The sequence below is a fragment of the Macrobrachium nipponense genome, chromosome 21 (genome assembly GCF_015104395.2).
Source record: "Macrobrachium nipponense isolate FS-2020 chromosome 21, ASM1510439v2, whole genome shotgun sequence".
Classification (NCBI taxonomy): Eukaryota; Metazoa; Arthropoda; class Malacostraca; order Decapoda; family Palaemonidae; genus Macrobrachium; species Macrobrachium nipponense.
The window spans coordinates 64,309,031-64,328,698 of NC_087212.1; the positions used below are offsets into that span (position 1 = coordinate 64,309,031).

Genomic DNA, 19,668 nt, shown 5'->3' on the forward strand with positions numbered 1-19,668 from the left:
TTGTAACTGAAGATTTTGAAATCCGAAGCAAAGCTCTACCATAGACATTTGGAAAGTAATATTCAACCCTTGGGAAATGTTAAAGCCATAGAATGTGTTTGATGGCAGAATACTTAGAGCAGAAGCGAAGGGGAAAATTGCAAAAAAGAAAACTTTGATAAGACAAAATATTTTCTTCTGTGTAGTTAGCGGGACGATAGGTATACAAAGATTCAAAATATCATTATGAAGTCAGTGAGATTTATGGGAATGTGTTGGATGTTGAATAATTTATTCTGTGACATGAGTAACAGAAAAAAATTAATGGTCTCATTACGTTCTGCCTTGCTGCTAGTAAAGTGGATTCACATATTCGGGCCTACACTGACATTAAAATTAGATGAGTCAGCATGTGGAGGATAAATAGCAGACTCTCGTCGGAAAGTAAGAGGATATAAAAATAAGATACATTTAAAATTATGTTATGAAGGACAAAAAGCAGAGCAAGGGAGTAGAGATTAAAGATCAATATTTCAGGGTATATGTGGTTGGTGATGCTATAATGAGAGCAAACCCACTTTTGAAAGGCTGGTCCGCCTCGGGTCATGAGTGGAATCAATACCACTGACGACAAGTACAGCTCTTTACCAAGGATGATTTTGAAACATTCCATTGAGACCTTTCGGTGATACCTTACATGGGGTTTGCTCATAAAGAAGGATGGAAATGTGGGAGAGAGAGAGAGAGGTTTTCAGTAAGATTCCAGCTGAAGAAAAGGTCTAAATACTCTTCTGGTAGGTGGCGGTATAAAAGATTTATAACCCAGTCTTTTTTATTTTTATTTCAACAGCAGTTATGAGGCCATACTAAGACGCTAAATCCTTAAATCTTACAGTTTGACCTATACTGAGTGACTACCAACTAATCCTTTCTATAAATATTACTCTTACTGGTCTCTGTATTCAAATTAAGCACCCATTTTTTTTTTTTAGTTTACCGTAGAGTATTAAAATCCACCCATCCTCTCCGAATATGCGGACTAAGAACTCAGGAAAATGACGGTAGATTTATCTGATTGCCCAAAGCTAACAAGAACCTTTTATCGTATGTGGATGAAGAAGAAGCCAACGAGAGGAGCATTCGTTGCCCTCCCGACCTTCTGGTTTGTAAAGTTTTTAAGCTAATTAAAGTTCTTTGAGGTCCTTTCACATCTGAGAATACAGCTGAGACGTATCATTTAAGTTTGATGTGTAAATGTTATGTTTCCTTAGGATATTATAAGAACTAATTTTTGAGTTTTAATTTTGATTGACTAGTCGAAAAGATACAACAACAAGCGCCTCAGTGGCGTGGTCGGTATGGTGTAGTGGTACCACCTTGGTGGCCGCGTGTTCGATTCTCGGGCATTCCATTGAGGTGTGAGAGATGTGTATTTCTGGTGACAGAAGTTCACTCTCGACGTGGTTCGGAAGTCACGTAAATCCGTTAGTCATGTTGCGTAACAACCAATGGTTCCATGCAACGTTAAAACACCATACAAACAAACAAACAAACAAACAAGATTAAGACTTTTCTGATAGAATAGGCTGATCAGGATGGCGCATTGTCAGTATGTTATGCATTTAACAAGCAGTTTGTTTTAGAGACAGCAATAATCCAGCTTACAGAAGGAGATTGACAACTCAGATAAAAGGTATTGTAAAGTGTGTTGTCGGCAGCCTGTCGCTATGCGTAGGTTGTTGTACTCATGTGTTTTGCAGTCAGAGCGTAAACGCTGCAATTATACGTAACGAGACAGTGTCGCGTGTTTCTTTTTCACTGTAGTTGAAAAAGTGTAAAAAAAATCAAGAAAGTTGTTTACAATGAGTCGTGTCTTTTTTTGGTGTTGTCAAGTTCAAAATTTAAAGCGTGTTTCATACGCGTCAATCAGAATTGTTCAAATATAATATATCCTCAAAAAATTTTATTTCCACTTTAAAGCACTTTGTGAGAATCTTTTGTAAGAGTAAAAGATACGATATTCATTGTAACATTGAAGTATTGCATCGAAATTGTGATATAGTGCAACTTTGCAATCATACTTTGGATTACCGACCGAAAATAAAGCATTATACCGAGAGGATAATGAATTTCTACCAAGGTACAGATGAGTAACTCAATTCCGTCCAAAGACGACGTGTTTCTCTCTCTCTCTCTCTCTCTCATCAGCGGATTCCGTTGTATATTTCTATATACTCCTCTGGCGCGTAACCTAATTGAAGGAGGCGTGATAGGGACTCATTTGTAGGCGCATAACGTGAATAGTATAGAGTGGCGTTCTTGGGAAGTGAGGCGATAATGCGGAAGTAGAAGCGCTCCCTGCAATCACTCACTGCGTCGAGGTTATTTCCGATTTCCATGGCTGCTACCTTGTACTCCTCAATAAAAGGTTGTGCCGTTTCGTAGCAGAAGCCATCTTTCACTGACAAAAATATTTCTACTTTGCGGAGACGCATAATGGGAAGTCTGTCAGGGGACGGGTGCGGTGGGACATTCCCAAAACGGTGAAGTGTTTGATCTTTTTTGGTGTAACTGCGTTTTTCATGTCAACGCTTTTCATGACCGGAATGATATTCAAGCTCGAAAGTTGTCCGTAATATTCTATGGACCGGCGATTTTTATTTCAAAATGAATACAGTTCAAACGAATTTGAGTGAACCACGTTAAGTAGAGCAATTGTTGAACATGAGCATGGAACCTTTCATGTGGAATGCCGTCGAAATGTAATAGTTCGTACGCATTCTCACTCATATATATATATATATATATATATATATATATATATATATATGTGTGTATACATATATATATATATATATATATTGTGTGTGTGTGTGTGTGTGTGTGTGTGTGTGTGTAAGGAAATTTACCTATTAACCTGTTGTATTGTTAAGCAGGGCATTTTGTTCTTATTTATTTGCTTTGCAGGATGCAATGGTTTTGTTAGTCACGTGTTACTTTCCGTGACTTTCCAGTAGTTCTTAATCTTTTCTTAGAAGTAAATTTTGTTCATATTGATTCTCGCTCTCTTTCTTTCTAGCACTGTGAGTAAGTTTGCATATTTGTGGTTGCGTGAGTCAGTGGAGGAGACCTTCCTTGGAGAAAATGATGACGCGGAAAGTAGTGGCATCCGGGTGACTCAAGGCGTGATTTTACTCTGGAGCAAGTGCTCAATATTTTATAAAAGAGGAGATGTATATATATATACCTAATTAGTATAATGACTACATTGACTTGATAAGTCCTCTATGTCCCATTATTTTTGGAAACAATTTCCACTGTAAGCCCTGAAATCCGGAAGGGAATACGTGGAGAAATTCTGCTTCTTAGGTGGGATTCGATAGCAACTGCTAGGATTCGTGAGTGCTTCGGTTTTTAGAACACCAAGAGAGATAAGAATATATATATATATATATATATATATATAGATATATATATATATTATATATATATTATATATATATATATTATATATATATATATATATATATATTTTGCAAGCACTCCGCAGAATCCTAGCAGTTGCTGTCGAATCCCACCTAAGAAGCAGAATTTCTCCACGTATTTCCTTTCGGATTTCAGGGCTTACAGTGGAAAATGTTTCCAAACATAATGGGACATAGAGGACTTATCAAGTCAATGTAGTCATTATAATGATTAGGTTTTATATTGATGTGCTAACTTTTTAATTTCGAGAAAGGCCCCTTTAAGGGTTTTAATTATATTTTAAAGAACTGTACCATTTCCTAATGTCTCATGTGTGCTGTTGTTTATTTGGTCTGGTTTGTGTAATGGTTGGCAGTTTGAAGTTCTCATTCGCTTGCATCTGAGAGTAATACTTCAGTTTTGTAACTGGCGGAGAATATTTTTTCCTTGCATTACAAAACAGTTGTAGTTGTACTGGCTCTCGGCGATTAAAAGCAAATGAATAGATTTTAGCTGCTTAAGAAAACACTAGCCAGGGCTACAATTTAGGGCACACAGAGGCTACCTCGAAGTAATCTCATGGGCACGGTCATTATCTTAGGAATGATGCATATGCCGGGTCCATATACAGCACGATAGTCTTAGAAATCTCTCTCTCTCTCTCTCTCTCTCTCTCTCTCTCTCTCTCTCTCTCTCTCTCTCTCATTACAAGCAACACCAGTTTGAATTTGATCAACTCGACAGAAACCGGATGTGGACGCATGTATACGTTTGTGTTTTGAGGGTTACGGATAAATTGCAGCGCATTTGACGGGAGTGTTTCGGCTAAAAAATGATCGTAGCCTTGTGGGATTTTTCCCACTTCTTAACCTAACCAACCTGAAAAGTCGGCAAAGGTTAACAGGAAGACAATTGTTCGTCCGGAAAGAAACCGATGTAGGAGAAAAGCAGAACTTTGACTTCAAGTTATTCCATTTCTGACGAACCACAGGAATGTCATTTAGGACGATTTGTAGTGTCACGTATCGTGCTAAAAACAAAAAAGAAGAAAAAAGATGAGAATGAAGGACGGGCCTCGCCATGACATACTTAGACCCTATACATGTAACCATTCCTTTTCGGTAGATGGCGTCATGTCATGAGAAATGAGTTGCAGAGATAACCGTGACTTATGACTGCACAAAAGCCCTTTTTTAAAAAGCGGGACAGCTCCGGTGTCAACCCCATTTTTCGTCAACCTTGGAGAGAACAGCGCACTGGAAACAGTCGAGTGTTTTCCATCCACAGCCGGCGGGGAAATGGCATCGTTGCCATTTTTCGTTGTTTCAGTGATTCGACGACGGGTTATTCGAGTCCTCCTTCTGGGTGAAGTTCGGTTTGTTTGGGTGTCACTTGGGAAACGAGATTAGGATGGCGTGATCGTGACGGTTGTCCATTACTCTGGTGGTTACGCTTTATCAGGCGGTTGTCAGCTAGACGACCAGCATCATTGTACGACGACCATGGCCTACTTCTGAAGACCGTGCGGATTCCCTCAACCTTCCAAAATTCAACCACCACACAATTCAAGGTGACTTTTGATTTTATAGTAAATATCTAAAAAAGAAAGTGTGAGGGGAAAAATATCTGGGTAAATAATGTTGTTTTCTACAGTTAAGGATCGTGAGAAATCCATCGGTTGCATTCAGTCATGGTCCCTGATCAGAAAATGTGTGATGCGTTGTAAGGTGATAGATAGCCCCCAACCACGAAAATTATGAGGATATTCTTTTCTGAGATAGTTCCTTCACTTCCTCATACAGTAACCCTTTCTCTGATTCTTTATGGAGATCATAATTCTAGTGTTGCGAAATTCGAAAACTGCTTGCTTTGATAAAGAACTTTAAATAGACATATGGGAAAAATAACGTCAACGTGTTTTACATTCACGATTTTGCTTTACTCAAAACAATTCACATATAATCAAGTGCGTTGTGCCTCAGTGAGCGATTAAGCTTATAAATGATATGCTCTTTACAAGCCTTTACAGTTGAAATACAGGAGACAGGTTCCAGTGTCTAAATCCTGATGAACATATCTAAGGACTATTTTATAACTGACTGTCCTCTGTTTAATGAGGAGACAGAAGACACTTCACTGAATGACAGGTCCACGAGTTAGGTACTCAGCGATGATTGGAATATTGATAACCTAATGTCGTTTTTAATGAAAGGTGTTTTTACCATAAATTCAAGTTTAGTCGCTTGATTTGTAGCCTGGTGTGAATTTTAACACAGCGCTGAATATGATTCTGGTCTAAGTTTTATAATTCATTTTAATTCAGTCTATGCACGTGTTAGAGAGAGAGAGAGAGAGAGAGAGACTTCGATTCGTATTGGCGGAAGTTGTAGGTCGATTTCAGTCACGTGCGCCGTACTGTAATCGTACGAGATGGAGACATGATGTTCTGCAACTTACCAAGAAGACTATTCGTTTTAACAACTTACTAAGAAGACTGTTCGTTTTATTAACTAGCGCAGATTAAAAAAAATAGCGATCTTAACTGCAAACTGCATCAAGTGGGTGCTTAGCTGGAAAGGCCGACATTAATGAGTTAGACCCCATCACGACAGCTGGACCTGCAGGAAGGAAGGTAAATGTGGGGCTGTCGCAGGAGGTGGTGCTTCATGCAATTCGGGGGAAATTGCAACTCTTATGACAGCCTGAAAGGTTACGTATAATTTGTTTTCAAATCCCTTTTTGAATTGCCGCTGTGGATGAAGTATCATTTTTTTCTCTCTTTTCTTTTACATCAAAATGCTGTGGTACTTGAGCATAATATACACAGATGCATACATTGCTTACATTTAAGATCTAACCCTTCAAACCATTATATACTACATGTCAAGTGAAACATATCCAGTTGTTAATGGGCTTGGAGATAGGCAAAGGGCTCTGAGCTAATATGTTTATATATATACATTATATATATATACATACATACACACACACACACACACACACACACACACACACACACATATATAATACATATATATATATATATATATATATATATATATATATTATATATATGATGCCAGATGTTACGTATGTATTCTCGTAATGCTTACTAGCGATTCAAAATGTGATGCTTATGATATCGCAACGTATTTTGATGTGTAGTATGAAGTTCTGCAAAATCTTGTAGACTAAGATTGAGTGGATAATGAGTATATATATACTCCTCCTCGGTCTTGAACTCCGTGACAAGCAGTCTGACGAGACGCGTGAATGTGGAAAAGGGACTGACTGGCCATGAGCAAAGCATTTTTTGTTTCTTGCATTGCAAACCAGAGTCATTGAGGCCATCGTATTATTATAAATAAACTAGTAGCGGTAGTAGCGCAACAATAGTGTAAGGGATAGCAGTCATTTGTATTCTGTAGTGCAAATGGATAATTAGACTCATATTTATCATGAGAGCTTTTGTTTTTGCAGTGATCATTCGTTTTTAACTTGTAGGCTTTCAAAGTGTGAACGAAATTCGAGTGTCATAAACTCACTTTGTCCAATTATTCTGTCAGCTTTGTAATGCAAGATGATCGTGGCTACCGCAGAAATGCTCGAATGTCGGTTGCCGGCCTGTTTCCGGTTTGGTGAGTCATAATCGAAAGCTGATTCTCTCTCTCTCTCTCTCGCTCTCTCTCTCTCTCTCTCGTCTCTCTCTCTCTCTCTCTCTCTCTCTCTCTCTCTCTCTCTCTCTCTCTCTCGTTCTGTTTATCTTCTCACGTTTTCAGAAATAACAAACAGCTAATGTCAATCGGTCGTAATTATTTGAGACCCTTGAATGTATATACACACACGTATATATACATATATATATAAAATATATATAGATTATATATATATATATATATATATATATAATTTATATTATAATTACTATATATATATATATATATAGGTATGTATGTGTTTGTGTAAATTACAAAGCATTGATAGCAATAGAATCCTAAGTGAATGAAAATGTTAGTATTAATGCTCTTTATACATTTGAACTGTTGACAGTGGTACTGTAAATATTATAACGTACACATCTAAACTTACTTCCGTAATTTTCACTGCTCTGACACCTGCGTTGACGTGCGCTACTATGTTATTTTCAAAATTTTTCCCATTAGAACTTGCTTAAAACTAGAGAAGGAATACCTTTCCTTAAGCCATTCCTTCAAGGCGAAGGACATATGGTGTAAAAAGAAGCACTTGCATATATGTAAAACATGTGTGCCTGTAATGATGTACATTGTATTAATTAAGGGTGGCTCCGAAGAAAAATTATCTCTTAACTAATGAATCAAGAATGAACCGTTCTAAAATCTACAGATAAGTGAGCACACTATGTCTCCTCGGATGGACTGGCAAGTCTTTGAGACATCTTTCGCAAACTGTCCCTAACACAGTTACAGAGAGCTCATCAGCAATGCGTTTAATTCTTCCTTTGCGCATCTTTCCGCGCTCTCGCGCTTCCTGATCAGGTCTTTCCGCCCGAATATCTCTCCATTTCCTGGATACAAGGGGCCTTCCGCTTCTACATCAGTTCCACGAAATCCACCCGCTACTTTTGCCTATATACCTGTCCCCTTTCCCCCCAAAACTTCCGATTTTCTCTTCACAATCACCTATCGCCCTCCTTCCCACATGCCCAACTGCTTCATAACACATTGATCCACCTTTCCTTTGTGCTACAGCTGCGATGACCAGTGGGGTTGTTAAATAAATCAATCACCTGTTCTAACCATTTTACCTCATCGTCTCATCTCCACATGACCGTCCTTTCAACTCGTTACTTCACTTACACACATCACATCCTTTGCATACTAGACTAAGTAAGGTAGTAGAAGCCGACAGAGGCCATGTTTATTTCTGCATTTCCTCGTGGTCAAGACCACAACATAGTACGAATACATGATGAATGGGAGGGTGGGTGGTGGCGCGTCCTTCCATGAGACGTGCGAGCGAGCGAGCGAGCGTCGTGCGGTCCATGACTCAAAGTAGGGTGAGGAGGCGAGAATGGTCCAGTCATAGCGTGCGCCTCCTTGTGGAAACACTCGTCCCAGAGACGCTCCACCCTTGAGCATTAAAAAGTGTACGTCAACGTTTTCTCTATTTGGAGTCAAGACTATCTGCATCTCGAGGGAAGCATCGTGCAACATTTATTACTCCCAGTATTTTGGGAACCGAAGTTTGTGACCTGATTGCCCTTCAAAAATATTTTTTCTCCCGTGGGGGTCTCATTGATTGGGCTTTATTTTACATTTCAAGCATCAAAATGAAAATGTTGCAAGGTGTCTGTCCTGGATGTCAGAAAAACTGACATTTTCTGGGGTAGTGTTAGAATGGTCATCGCGTTTATTTTTCATATCACATAATGTGTGGTTATTGGTGATATGTGAAATATTGATGTGCAGTTCAAGATGAATGGATTGTGAACCGTTGTTTTTCTTATACAAATAAACGAGTGTTGCTGCTAAATTGAATATCTGATACGTCGTGTTTGTAGGGTTAATGTCAAATTCCAATTCCTTCCTTACTTGACGCTGTTGATAGATTTAGACGAAACAGATTACTCAGTTAAAATCTCATACGCAATATTTCCTTTATTATTAACCTGCTAATTTTACTAAAGACTCCAGTTTTCCATTTCAAAAAAAAGAAGTAAATCTTTCATCCCTTTACCAGGATCAATTTTTATATATTAAACCCATGCAATGATTAACATAAAGTTCCTAACATCTTCATAGAAAACAGAACATGCTACATATGTTGAATAAACCCTCGATTACTCTTTAATTTTTTATTTTTTATGTGACATCATTAAAATTTGCAAATTCTATCAAAATATAACGTATATACGTATGTATAACTAAATCACGAAATGTGGAACGTGATGAATATGTAAATAAAGACAAAATCCACGAAGGAAAGTGAAAAAATGAAGTATCGCTGAGAGAGAGAGAGAGAGAGAGAGACCTAGCAACTGTACACCTGCCTTGAACATCCTTGTGTTTTAAATTGTGAGATCTATTCATTTTAACGCTGTTGCCATTCTGTGGATACAAAATATGCACTTTCCTCTTTCCTCTCGAGAAGTCCAGTTTGTACTTCCTTAAGTCAAACAGCCTCCAAACACGCGGCTCCACATTTTATTTATTGTAATCGGTCTGTGCCTTTTTTTTTTTTTTTTTTTTTTTTTTTTTTTTTTTTTTTTTTTTTTTTTTTTTTTTTTTTTTTTTTTTTTTTTTTTTTGTCTCACCCATTACACTTGCCTTGCTGTGTTGACAGTTCATTTTGACAGATTCCACTTTTTCATATTTTGAAAAAATTGTGCATCTTTAATGAACAAAAGGGTAGGCTCAACAGAACATCACTTTGACAATTTACTGTCTCAGAAACTCATCTTTCATTACACTCGTTCATTTTATTTGATGGCACATTTCTCTCAGTATACTATTATCCTACCTTGACTCCGTAATCTTGACAGCCTACGCTTACTGAATGTCACTTTCAGTAAGCTACAATAAAGTTTCATCCAACTTCATCAGTATCTGAATCTTCCCCTTGCTATCACCAATCGAGTGACTTCAGGAATTCCACACTTCCTTGAGAACTTGTATTTTTTCCTTAGGTGTTCACTTATATACCCTGCTGCCTCCATGAATTCCCTATTACTGTGTATATTCAGTTAGTTAATAGCCACAGACAGTGCACACACACACTATGACTGTTTTTTCCAACTTTCCAGTCATTCACCCATCTTGATATACTTACACAAACTTGACTTTTTTTTCATAAAAACTTCAAGTCGCTCTTTGCAGACCACCTTGTACATCGTTCACCCTCATCCTCCACATTACAAACTTACTATAATCTTATAAGTTGTTATGAGCCTCCTCTGTTACCCAGTCTGCAGATTTCCCGATTACTGTCAACAAACCAGCTTCTTGGTCTAACCACTGTACTTTACCCTTATCAGACTCTATTATCTGTCTCAGTTACGCCCATATTGTGCCTCAACAATTCCTGGTGTCGCTTTGGTAAAGTTTTCTGATTAATATATATATATATATATATATATATATATATATATATATTATATATATATATACACACATTCATTTACCAGGAACTTTTTCCCTCATCAAGACGCACCTGACCAGCGAGTCATTTACACTTCATTTTTCATCAACAACATCTCGCTTGTAATCCCATTAGCTCTTCAGCTCTCTAAAGTACTTTATAGTCTTCCAGAGACTTTCCCAAGAATTGTCACTTAACCCCTTCACCCTTTGTATTATTTAGGTTTTTCTTCTTTCCTGTCCTCTGCATTCTGAAACAGCCCATGAACATATTTTAATCTTAGGTCATTCTCAACAGAGGTACTTCTATTTTACTTCTTTTCTTCCCAATAGTCTTGCTTACACCCATCACAGACGTTTCAAGTTTCTCCTGTTTTCACTCAAACTTGACACGATTATTCCTTCTCCGTGTAACTTAACTTCAGTTGGTATCATTATTTACCTCACTTATTCCTCCATTCCACTGGCCGCCATCCACATTTTTTATTCTTCATTCGCGGGCGCTTATACACACATGCATTCTCTACAAACGCAGTGACCTTCCTTAATCCCTTTTGAGGACCTGTTTATACGAACCATAAGCTTATGCCTAGTTCACCTTGTCCTTATATTATGCTTCTCTTGTACATTTATGGCCAGATCCTGAACCCTTTGTTCTCACTTGAAATAAGTTTTTGTTTGCACTGGAACGTAAGTATCATTTGAAATATCTGTAGTAATTCCGACAATGGAGGCTCTCGCAGAACACTCTTCCAGCATAAGCGCCTCTCTCCCTTGCCGTAGTCAGACAGAGAGATTCTGGCTTAACTGAAACATCCGATCATCCTCTCAGTTTCTGTTACCTCAAGAATAATCTTATACATCACCAATCACTTGTCTTTTTCCTACCCTTTCGGCAACACAGTCCTAGGACTTCTTAATCCGCCCTCTATCTTGTCACACCAGACAAACTGCCATAAGCACGTGCTTTCTGTCTCAAAACTTCATCTGCCTTATATTTCTTCTTGTCGTCTTCTTTCTCTGTATTCTTACAGCAGAAGTGCAGTATGAGCATGGTACCAGTCCTATTCCCACGCCGCTAAAACACCCAAAGATGCTTTTGTCACAATTATTGGTGCCCCACGGGAACAGTGACGTGAATTGTCCGTGGTCATGAAATAGATTCCTCTTCCATTTTTGTTACTCTTGGTTTGAGTGGTTTCTTATTGGATATTGCAACATCAGGAAACAATTGCGAAAATGCTTCATCTTTTATATGCATTCCTAGAGTGAGGTTCGCATAGCAGATAACATGAACCGAAAAATTTATTTATTTATTTTAGATATTTGCTGGTAAGAAGTAAATTGTCTTCACTTTTAGTTTATCTTATAAGTCTCTCTCTCTCTCTCTCTCTCTCTCTCTCTCTCTCTCTCTCTCTCTCTCTCTCTCTCTCTCTCTCTCTCTCTCTCTCCTCTCTCTCTCTCTCTCTCTTGGAGCATCTTTTGCGCCGTACCCTACCTTCTTCTTGTGATCCTGCCTTAGCAAGCAGTGTCATGCAGCTGATATCGATCCTCCAGGGAGTCGTATTCGTTGCAGAGCAAAGCAGACGAATTGCGATGTTGTCTTTGAATCTGATTTTCCTCTCCATTGCTCTTCTGTCTTCAAATGACTCATGATTTTGTCTTTTCGTCTCTCCTGCAGGTGTATTTGTATGGTGGAAGTGTGCACATCATACCCGTCGCCACTTCGCCCTCGTCCCTCACTCCACTTCCCAAGGGCGTTCCCTCCGTCATGGATGCCGTCAACACCATCACCCGCCTCCCAGAACTGACCAAAGCTTCTCCAAACGTCCAGTCGGCCATTCAAGTCAAAATCAACGGGTAAGGCGGCAGTCTTTTTATTTCGTGGGTCACACTCCCCTCTCTATCAGTAACATATCGTGAGGATTGTCGCTTATATTCTTGACAGGAGCGAGCGATTATTTGTTACTGATACGTTTCAAAACTTTTTATGCCGACTTTGAATGATGGGACACTCATTTAGAGCGTGGATATTATCTCATGGTATTGATAAATCTTGCAGTATCCCCAGTTTACGGTTATTTATATAGGAAGCCTGTGGCAATGGAAAAAAAATAGACAAAAAACAGAGTTATTTGAAGGGAAATGTCATTTCTTCCTTGTCATAGCATTTATAAGGCTATAAAACAATTTTGTGCGTGCGTCACTTGTAATAAAAATGCCAGAACAATCTTTGCACAGAACAGATAGCAAACTGCGACAAGTATTAAAGGTGACACGCATGTCTTTTTTACGTCTTGGCAATTACCTCGTAAATGTCTACAGTTATCGTTCCGTTCCTCTGTACTGTTAAGGAAAGTCGTCATGCGCTGTAAACCAACCTCTCTCTCTCTCTCTCTCTCTCTCTCTCTCTCTCTCTCTCTCTCTCTCTCTCTCTCTCATTTTAGAATGTGCTCATATATGCGTCACTTCAAAACAGAATGAATAAACAATATTCCACTTTTGCTTTCCTTGTGCTCAGAAATATACATGAACCATTAGCATGTGTATGCATAATGTATATAAATATTTTTTATCAGTTTGTCGCTGTCTTAATAATAGTTACCAGTCTGTAGAGAAAAAAACTGTCACACAATTAGCCTTTCATCCTGCCTTCCATATACCTTCATAGATCTCCGTTGAAACTGGTTGTGCTCCCTGGCTTCTTGGATTGTAGTGCCCTTCCGTTCCAGCACTTTTTTCACTCCTGAAAGATCAGTCGCGCTATGTTGACTTAGGTGAATTATGTACTACTTGGCAGCATTACTGTGGTGGGTTACAGGCGGAGTAAAGGGCATTACAGGTATCCCCATTCAAGTATACTTCCTTAGAACCAAATGACGTACACGTTTTGTTGAGGGAAAACGTACTGCCGTGTATTTGTATATATGTATACCATATATATATACATACATACACATATATATCCTTAAATCCACGGTAGAAAGGTAAATGAAACAGGGACTTGGAACAAGTACTTTCGTAGTATATTCTACATTTTCAAGTGTGAACTTGAAAATGTAGAATATACTACGAAAGTACTTGTTCCAGGTCCCTGTTTCATTTACCTTTCTACCGTGGATTTAAGGACATTCTCAAGTACGTGTTCCTTCGTGCTACATTGGACACACACACACACACACACACACATATATATATATATATATATATATATATTATATATATATAGATATTATATATTATATATGTGTGTGTGTGTGTATTATATACATATGTGCAAGAATAATAATGATGATCGTGTTTCATTGTCTTGAAACTTGAAAATTGCTCTGATAATCTGTATATTTTGTAAGGAAGATCTGACAGTAAAAACAGTTTTATGAGCGTGAAAACCTTTTATGAAAGGAAAAGATAAAATGACTGGTGTTAAAATATTATGAGTATAAAACTATTTTTATGAGGCCTCCCCACACTTTATCGGTTTATTGAATCCTCACTAGATGAGTTTCTAATGGTTTTGATGTTTTTATCCTCAAGAAAACTGCCTTTTAACAGGTTCTTGTCTCTGCAATTTTCTATTTGAGTGGTTCAATTATTGTTGGATAATTCATGGTATCAAGAAAAATGTTGTACTCTCTCTCTCTCTCTCTCTCTCTCTCTCTCTCTCTATACGTGTTAAGCCTACGTGCTGTAGATAGAGAGAGTGTGTAAGACTTCCTGGCCCTTGAGATGTAGAGTATTTTATGAAGCGAAATCCATCTAATGGCCAGCCTTCACCTTCTAATCCAGAGGAGAAAAAAGGGAAAGGGCAATTTTCGCTGATGGCTGAATCCATCATCACATCTCCGTTTTTATTCCCGCAAAGTTCACTCGTTTACGACCAGCCAGGCGGACCGAATACCTGGGCAGGATTTGGAAAGGAGAATTGCCATAGGCCTTCCGCGCTCCCCAGAGAGAGAGAGAGAGAGAGAGAGAAAGACAGTTGTATTTCGGCTTGTGGCAACCTGACTCAGTGAATGGCTTCAGACAACCTTCAGAGAACCTTGGAGTGTCTCAAAGCTGTAGGTGAATCATAATAAAGAGATTTAGGGCATCCCTTTTCCTATCCCGGGAAGTGCGAAGTGAGTTGAAATCTTCGTTCGAGAGTTGAATAACGGCGTGAAATAGAGAAACGCATCCACCCACTTCCTGCGTCGTATCCCTCCGCGATGCGAATCAGAAGTTAGATGACACCGATAAGGCCTTTCTCTTTATAAGGAAGGATCTGCTAAGTGAGCTGCCTTGAACACCTATCAACTTCCCCCGGAAGTGGCAAAACCCCCTTCCCCCTCCTATATCCTTCCTCCTCCCCAAAACCACCGTCTTTGCGGCAGTGCCTCGTACTTGGGCCTCTTGCAGTCTCAGGGTCAGTTCATCTTTGGTCGTAGATGTTAAATATGTTAAGTAGTCCCCCTCACGTTGTTGCCACAGCGGCTGGAATTGCAGGAATACAGTTTCTGACGTCTGAAGGAGAGCTGCTTCCTAAGGGATGCACAAGATAAGATGCCGCTGAAATATTATCAAGAGATGGGGATATTGTTCTCGTTGTTAGATATCGTTGGCAGACATTTCAAGGACAGATGGTAGCACGAATGCGGAAACTGAAAATTTTTTAAACTTTTTGCTGTGATTCTTGTCTTTAAAAGAGAGTTACAACTCTCTCTCTCTCTCTCTCTCTCTCTCTCTCTCTCTCTCTCTCTCTCTCTCTCTCTCTCTCTCTCTCTCTCAATAAAAGAGAGTTAAAAGAGTAATGATTTCGGTTACGTCCTTGGAGAACATTGATTTTCGATAGGTTGGACACTGATTGTTAAAGGAATTCTATAGTTCTCTCAATTCTCTCAGTTCGAAATTTGCCAGGAAAAGAAAACAACACGTATCGTAATCGGAAACCTTTTTATGTTATTCTTGTGTTCAGAAACCCTTTATCATCAATGCTGACCAGTTTAGATAATACATTTACTAATACTTTGAACACACACACACACAGAGGCGTTAGTGAATGAACGGACCATGTCGATTTTAAAGACTGAATTTGTGGCATGAGTTAAGATTTAGAACTCTAAAATCCTGTGTAATTGTTACTACTCTTACGCACCTAGAAGCTCACTAGGAGTGATGGCTTCCAACAGGTAAGGTTGCATGCAAAGAGACAGCACGCCTTTGTAATTTCATAGTTATGCTTGAAGCACGCAACAGAAATCTCATTACGATGATGATTCGTGCCTTTTTTGTCTCATTTGCTGTCGCTCTCTTTTTGCCCTTTCTCTCTACTTTTTTTTTTTAACTTTTTTTTTTACTTTTTTTTTATGGGCGGTAGAGGAAGGATGAGTCTTGAGACCTTGAGGCATTACATTTCCTCATAAATTTCCATCTGAAATCGTCTTGAGGGTGTTTCCCGGTATAAGACTCATTCTCACTTCGTGCTGTTAATAATCCTCGTCCTTTTTTTCTTATTTCTTTAATTAGCGGATCTTGAAAACTGACACGCGAATGAATCTGTCGTGTTGTAAGCTAAAGGAACTCCGCGTTGTGTAGGCACTAGGCAAGTCCATCGTATAGTAACGAAGAAGGATACTGAAATTCCATAATTTTATATATATATATATATATATATATATATATATATATATCTATATTATATATATATATATATATATATATATAGAGAGAGAGATGAGATATATATATAATATACGAGATATATATATATATAAGATAGAGAGAGAGAGAGAGCGAGAGAGAGAGAGAGAGAGAGAGAGAGAGAGACTTTTCATGGCGTTACTTTAGCAGTTTTGAAGACTGGGCATTGAAATGCAAAGCGCTACAGAACCATGAAGGGGGACAAGTTTCAGAGCGCCAGAAGTGTCATTTGTGGTCCTGTATATGAGAGATAAAAAACTACTCCGTATATTTGGGGTTGGTTGGGTTTTTTTTATATATATTGTCATGCAAAATTGTAGAGCCAAAAAAAAACAGTAAAAATGACGAATTCCTATATGTTGTTAAGGGTATGAAGAAAATGTGTGAAATGTTCTCCCGCATAAAAACTGAGAACTTTATAACTATACTATTTAGGTGTGAGTTACTAGGTAAGAAAACAAACAAATAAGAAAAAACGGAAATTTTCAGTGGTTTTGAATTTACTTAGAGGGGAAAGCAGAACCAGGTAAGAGTAAAGGCTGTTGACAGCCGATTGATACTAAAATTTTGTTTATTTGTTTATCCTGACTTCATCTTTCTTACTTCGGAAAATACTGGCCTTACAGTCTTGCGTTGTAGAAGTGTCTGCTCATTTTAGATAACAATTATAACGAAAATTATTTTCAATATTCCAAGGTAAACTGTTGTAATTATTTGATCTGTGTGGATTGACCTTCCGTTAGAGTTTCATTACTTCAATTCACAAAGTTTTCGTTTAGTGATATTTTTTCCCGTTTTACATTTGAATGCTCGTCATATTCGTAGAGCGTTCGTGCTGTTCCTGCGATGTTACTGTTTAGTAGCCATCGATTTTCCGCTTCTGTCTTCGTTCGTCATTACCGAAGCGAATACAAATTCCTCCGCGAATATTATCAACTGCCGTTCAGTTTCTTGCTGTGCGACTCCTAATGTATTTTCGTTACAGTCATTACCGGAGAAGCAAATGCTTTTCTGCAATTTTCTAGGTATATTATGTAATCTCGGGAAACTATGGATGATGATGAGTGTTTTTGTGGATTGTTTCCCTTGTTGAAAAAATACAAAGTAATAAAAAAATTTACCGGATTAAATTATATGCTTAGGCTTAACATTCATTCAAAACTAACAGTTCTTGATACGCTAAAGTACAAGGCTTTGATAAGAACCCAGTGACTTGAACATATTAAATTCATGAGAGGTTAGTCAGGAAAGATAAATTTGCTTAAGTGATAAAGCGCATATTTTCTGTCCAGTCCGGTTTAATAATAATAATAGAAAAAATCCAGTATCGATGGGGTAAGGAAAAAAAAATGTTAATGCGACTTTTTGCTGAAAAACTTAACGTTATGACTTAACACATCACAGTATTGTTATCCGAGTAAAGGTTAAATGGCACAACTATGTGGTGCCCTTTTCCCTTCGAATACTGATCCTCGAAATATTTGTAATCGATAGCTGCTAGAAAGGAAAGGTTAGAGAGCCAGTTGAGTGGCTTCCTCTGACCCAAGGCTAATAAAGTTATGAGCGTGATGCCGGGTTGCAGATCTGTTACGGAACGGATAATGGTACGTGAAACAGTATTAGGTGACCCGAGGTCAGTTATTAGCTCTCTCAAAACAACAGGCTGTTGAATTGCAAATGAGTTCCGTCTAGGCCTCGACATCTCATTTTGCAGCCGAGGGAGTTTTAGCCAGCAGAGCGTCATAAATTTTGGTTATGGCGACTTGGGTCCCTAAACCCTTACGAGGAAAGCCTTGGGAAGGAAGTTGGTGGTGACTACGAAAATAGGCTTTACGGTTTAATGGGATTTCGGAGAAACCCCACATTGCTTGACTTGAATTAATCCTTAGATTCTATGTGTGTGTGATAGGTCTTCGTCTGGCACTTTTCGTTTGCTTTGATGGATGTTGGTTGCAAACTCATTACAGAAACCTGTGGAACCTTGGGCTGAACTATCATGATTTCTCTGTCTTTACAGTTAATGAAAATGATACACTTGACAAGAATATACAGTATAAAATTTGTTAGCAAGAACAATGATGCAACACTCAAAACAGATTTTACTCTTTTGGTATTTTAACTGAGCAGTCAAAAGATGAATGAATAATACCTGGAAGTCCCATAATAATATATAGATAAATATATATATATATATATATATATTATATATTATATATATATATATATATATGTATATATGTGTGTATGTATGTATATTACAAGGACATATACACCTAACATTATGAAAGTGTCCTACAACTGGGTTTATTTTCAATTCAATGGATTATGAGCGTCTGGTTTTTTCTTCGGAGCCACCCTTTATATAAACACACAGACACACACGCGCGCACACACACACACACACACACACATACATATATAAATATATATATATATATATATATATATATATATATATATATATACTATTGATTTTTGTTTAGATACAATTTTTTTTATTACAAGTAACTGAGAATTGAATGTAAAAACCGAAATCACGAAGATCAACCAAAATGGAAATTATCATATCCATGAATTGTTCCATTTTGCCTTTGAAGCACGACTGTAGTCATTGTTATTGTTACCCTCGTATTTGCTTTGACACTGCGTTTTTGCACTTGGAAACTTAATCAAATTGATTCGTCGCTTATGATTACTTGTAATGAATGTGGACTGAAATGAAATCACCGAACGGTAGGCTTCACTTACCAGACTATTGCAGTAAATATACTATACCAGCTTTTGTTAGTACATATATATTTGTAATTAGTCGTGACATTCAATTGTTTTTCTTAATCTTCTTGCGTGTAGTCAAAGTAGTAGGGCTAATAATAGAAGTAATGTTCTTTAATTGCAGTGGTTCATATTTTTACGACTTCGGTAGTAGAGTACGCGAGAGAATAGGTATCTAACAGGTCAGTTGAGAAATCATTCAATGTTCGGGCTCTAGATCTCGGATGAGACTGGTAAGTATATCACACCACATCTGATGACCAGAAACTGGTGCTCCATTGCCATCTGTTAAGCACTCCATTTAACCAGTCCGCTTTAGATTATTATCAAGAGTGTTGGTCATCATTTCTCATCTGGGTAAAGGAACTCATTGCTACAAGTATTCCACCATCGTACTGCTTTAATTTCGAGGCCAACAGTCATGCCACCAGGAAAGGCTAGAAAATTAAGTAAGTGTTGCAGGACATTGTCTCATGGAATACCAGACGGAATAGGTCTACCTCAGTCTCAATTAAAAACCAACCAACACAACTTCCGATGGTCACTCCAAATGTGTGAGGAAAATACGGTGCACGACTTGATTCGGACTCATCAACTTGCAAGTTTACAAAAGAGGTGTCCTGAGGTTAGCCAAGAAAAATAAGGAACTAATTAG

General features: G+C 38.0%; 1 protein-coding gene across 2 annotated transcripts in view; it reads left to right on the forward strand.

The window, feature by feature from the left end:
• The first annotated feature begins 4,862 nt into the window (after positions 1-4,862).
• LOC135198088 (protein ecdysoneless homolog) overlaps positions 4,863-19,668 on the forward strand; it is a 36,852-nt gene continuing 22,046 nt past the window's right edge. The window contains exons 1-2 of one of the 2 annotated variants that reach the window (XM_064225517.1): positions 4,863-5,014; positions 12,244-12,422. In XM_064225517.1, coding sequence (XP_064081587.1) covers positions 12,334-12,422 — 89 coding nt within the window. In that variant the 5' untranslated portion in view covers positions 4,863-5,014; positions 12,244-12,333. Of the gene's footprint in view, positions 5,015-8,422; positions 8,573-12,243; positions 12,423-19,668 lie in introns of those variants that run through there. The other variant, XM_064225516.1, reaches the window with a different exon arrangement.